The following is a 1,929-nucleotide window of genomic DNA, read 5'->3' as shown; positions in this document are numbered from 1 at the left end:
GGCTAGATTACAATGGGAAAGATGTGCTAGATACTATTGCGAGAAGATCAAATGGATCAAACACATTTCAAGAGATTGCAGAGAAACATGAAAAAATCTCCAAGAATAATAATGCATTGACAACTAAAACATTGACTTTTGGAAGGAGTACTTTTTCAACAAGCTATACATAACAAGTCTAATGATGACATTAGTGAGTAGATGACACAATTGGGGATTGACGTTGGCTTGGTTTCAAAACATGTGATTTGAAATTTTGAGAAAATGAATGTACTGAACTATTAGACTAGAGCACCACCGGCTGATGAGTATATTTATGAGGAGGGTACAAATCTTGTGAATGATCAGATGGGGGATTTCTGGACCAATGCCCAAGCATCCAATCAGGATAGTTGGTGCCAAGGTCAAGGAAATTAAGGTTGAAAGTACAACAACTACAATCATGAAGGGAAATATGTTCATGATGGAAACTATAATCCTGATAATAACTACAAAATGAATGGTATACCAATAGGAATGATAAGAGAGGAACCTATGTTCCACCAGGGAACCAGATGGAGAATCGAGTATGAGTTGCACTGAAGATATGATGAACATGATGTTGAAAAGGTTGATTCAAAATGACAATGTAAATGAAATGCATACTAATTCATAAGGTATTGGTCAGAAAGTTGAGTGACACGCAATATCAATTCGACAGATCGAGCAACAACTAAACCACTAGCCCACAATCCTATCAAAATCTAAAGAATGAGGGGCATTATATGGTAGTTACTACAAGGGGTGGAAATTACTCTATTGAACCTTCAATGCCGCCTGGAGTGAAAAGTGCCAAAGAGAAGGAAGAGGATGAAGTTGAGGTAGTAGAGGAGCCAAAAGATCAAGATGTGAAGGAGGCTGAGGTGATGCAAAAGATCATCCCTATGCCGAGACCTCTACCTCCCTTCTTACAAAAGGTTGGTCAAAATGATGGATGACGGAAAGTATAGAAGGTTCATATCTATGATGAATAAGATATGAATAAATGTTTCTTTGATTGAGGCACTTTTACAAATACCTGGTTACCCAAAGTTCATGAATGATCTGGTGACTAAAAAGAGGGATGTCAGTTTTGAAGGTGATGACAAGTTGCAGCATTGTAGCGTTATTGCTACTAAATCTGTAGTGCAGAAGAAGGAAGATCTTGGAGCTTTTACCATTCCATGTACTATTGGTATGCTGCATTTCGCTAAGGCCCTATGTGACTTGATGCCACTATCTGTGTACAAGAATTTGGGCTTAAGATCCCCTTAACTGACTGCAATTTGGCTACTTATGGCTGGTCAAATCGTGAAGAAACTGATTGGGGTTCTTCAAAATGTCTTGTGAAAGTTGAGGCATTCATCTTTCCGGTGGACTTTGTGATACTAGACTGTGAGGTTGACTTTGAAGTACCCATTATTTTAGGGAGACCATTCCTTGATACTAGGCGTGCTTTGGTCGATATGAAAAGAGGGCAGATGAAGTTCTGATTGAACAATGAATTGAAGAGGTGACCATTAATATCTGCAAATCGATGATGCATCAACGTGATCTTAAGTCTGTGTCTATAGTGACCTATACTATTGAGGAAGAGCCAGATGTGTCTATTTAGGAGATATTAGGTGTTGACGCATGATTAACATTTCAAGGACAGTTCATCCAATTCTAAGTGTCAATGATCGCTAGTAAGTATAAAACCCAACTAAATTAGTTAGGGTCAAATCCCATAAGGGGTGGTACGTGTTTCAGATACAATTGGGAAGTATGAACATGTTCAAATCAGTAATAGGAATAAAAGTTATCGAATAAAGACATTATTCAAGTTAAGAGGTGACATGAATGTCCAATGGGGGGGTTGATTTTAATTATCAACTACAAACAGTCACAAACAATAAAACTGCCACGACC

At 38.1% G+C, this 1,929-nt stretch overlaps 1 protein-coding gene across 1 annotated transcript; it reads left to right on the top strand.

Moving 5' to 3' along the window:
• Positions 1 to 764: 764 nt before the first annotated feature.
• Positions 765 to 1,511, top strand: LOC125823539 (uncharacterized). Its single transcript, XM_049502904.1, has 3 exons — positions 765 to 956; positions 1,042 to 1,213; positions 1,270 to 1,511. Exons 1-3 carry the CDS (start codon positions 765 to 767, stop codon positions 1,509 to 1,511), a joined length of 606 nt encoding a protein of 201 aa, XP_049358861.1.
• The last annotated feature ends 418 nt before the right edge of the window (positions 1,512 to 1,929 follow it).

This window comes from Solanum verrucosum, unplaced genomic scaffold (assembly GCF_900185275.1).
Source record: "Solanum verrucosum unplaced genomic scaffold, falcon-dt-bn FXZP01000012.1, whole genome shotgun sequence".
In the NCBI taxonomy this organism is placed as follows: Eukaryota; Viridiplantae; Streptophyta; class Magnoliopsida; order Solanales; family Solanaceae; genus Solanum; species Solanum verrucosum.
The sequence above is the reverse complement of the archived record's forward strand: the minus strand, read 5'-3'. Positions and strand labels throughout refer to the sequence as shown.

Coding starts and splice junctions, on each gene's coding strand:
- LOC125823539 (XM_049502904.1), top strand. CDS start 765: ATGGTAGTTACTACAAGGGGTGGAAATTACTCTATTGAACCTTCAATG. Junction 957..1,041: donor TACCTCCCTTCTTACAAAAG/GTTGGTCAAAAT, acceptor TCTTTGATTGAG/GCACTTTTACAAATACCTGG. Junction 1,214..1,269: donor TACCATTCCATGTACTATTG/GTATGCTGCATT, acceptor TCTGTGTACAAG/AATTTGGGCTTAAGATCCCC.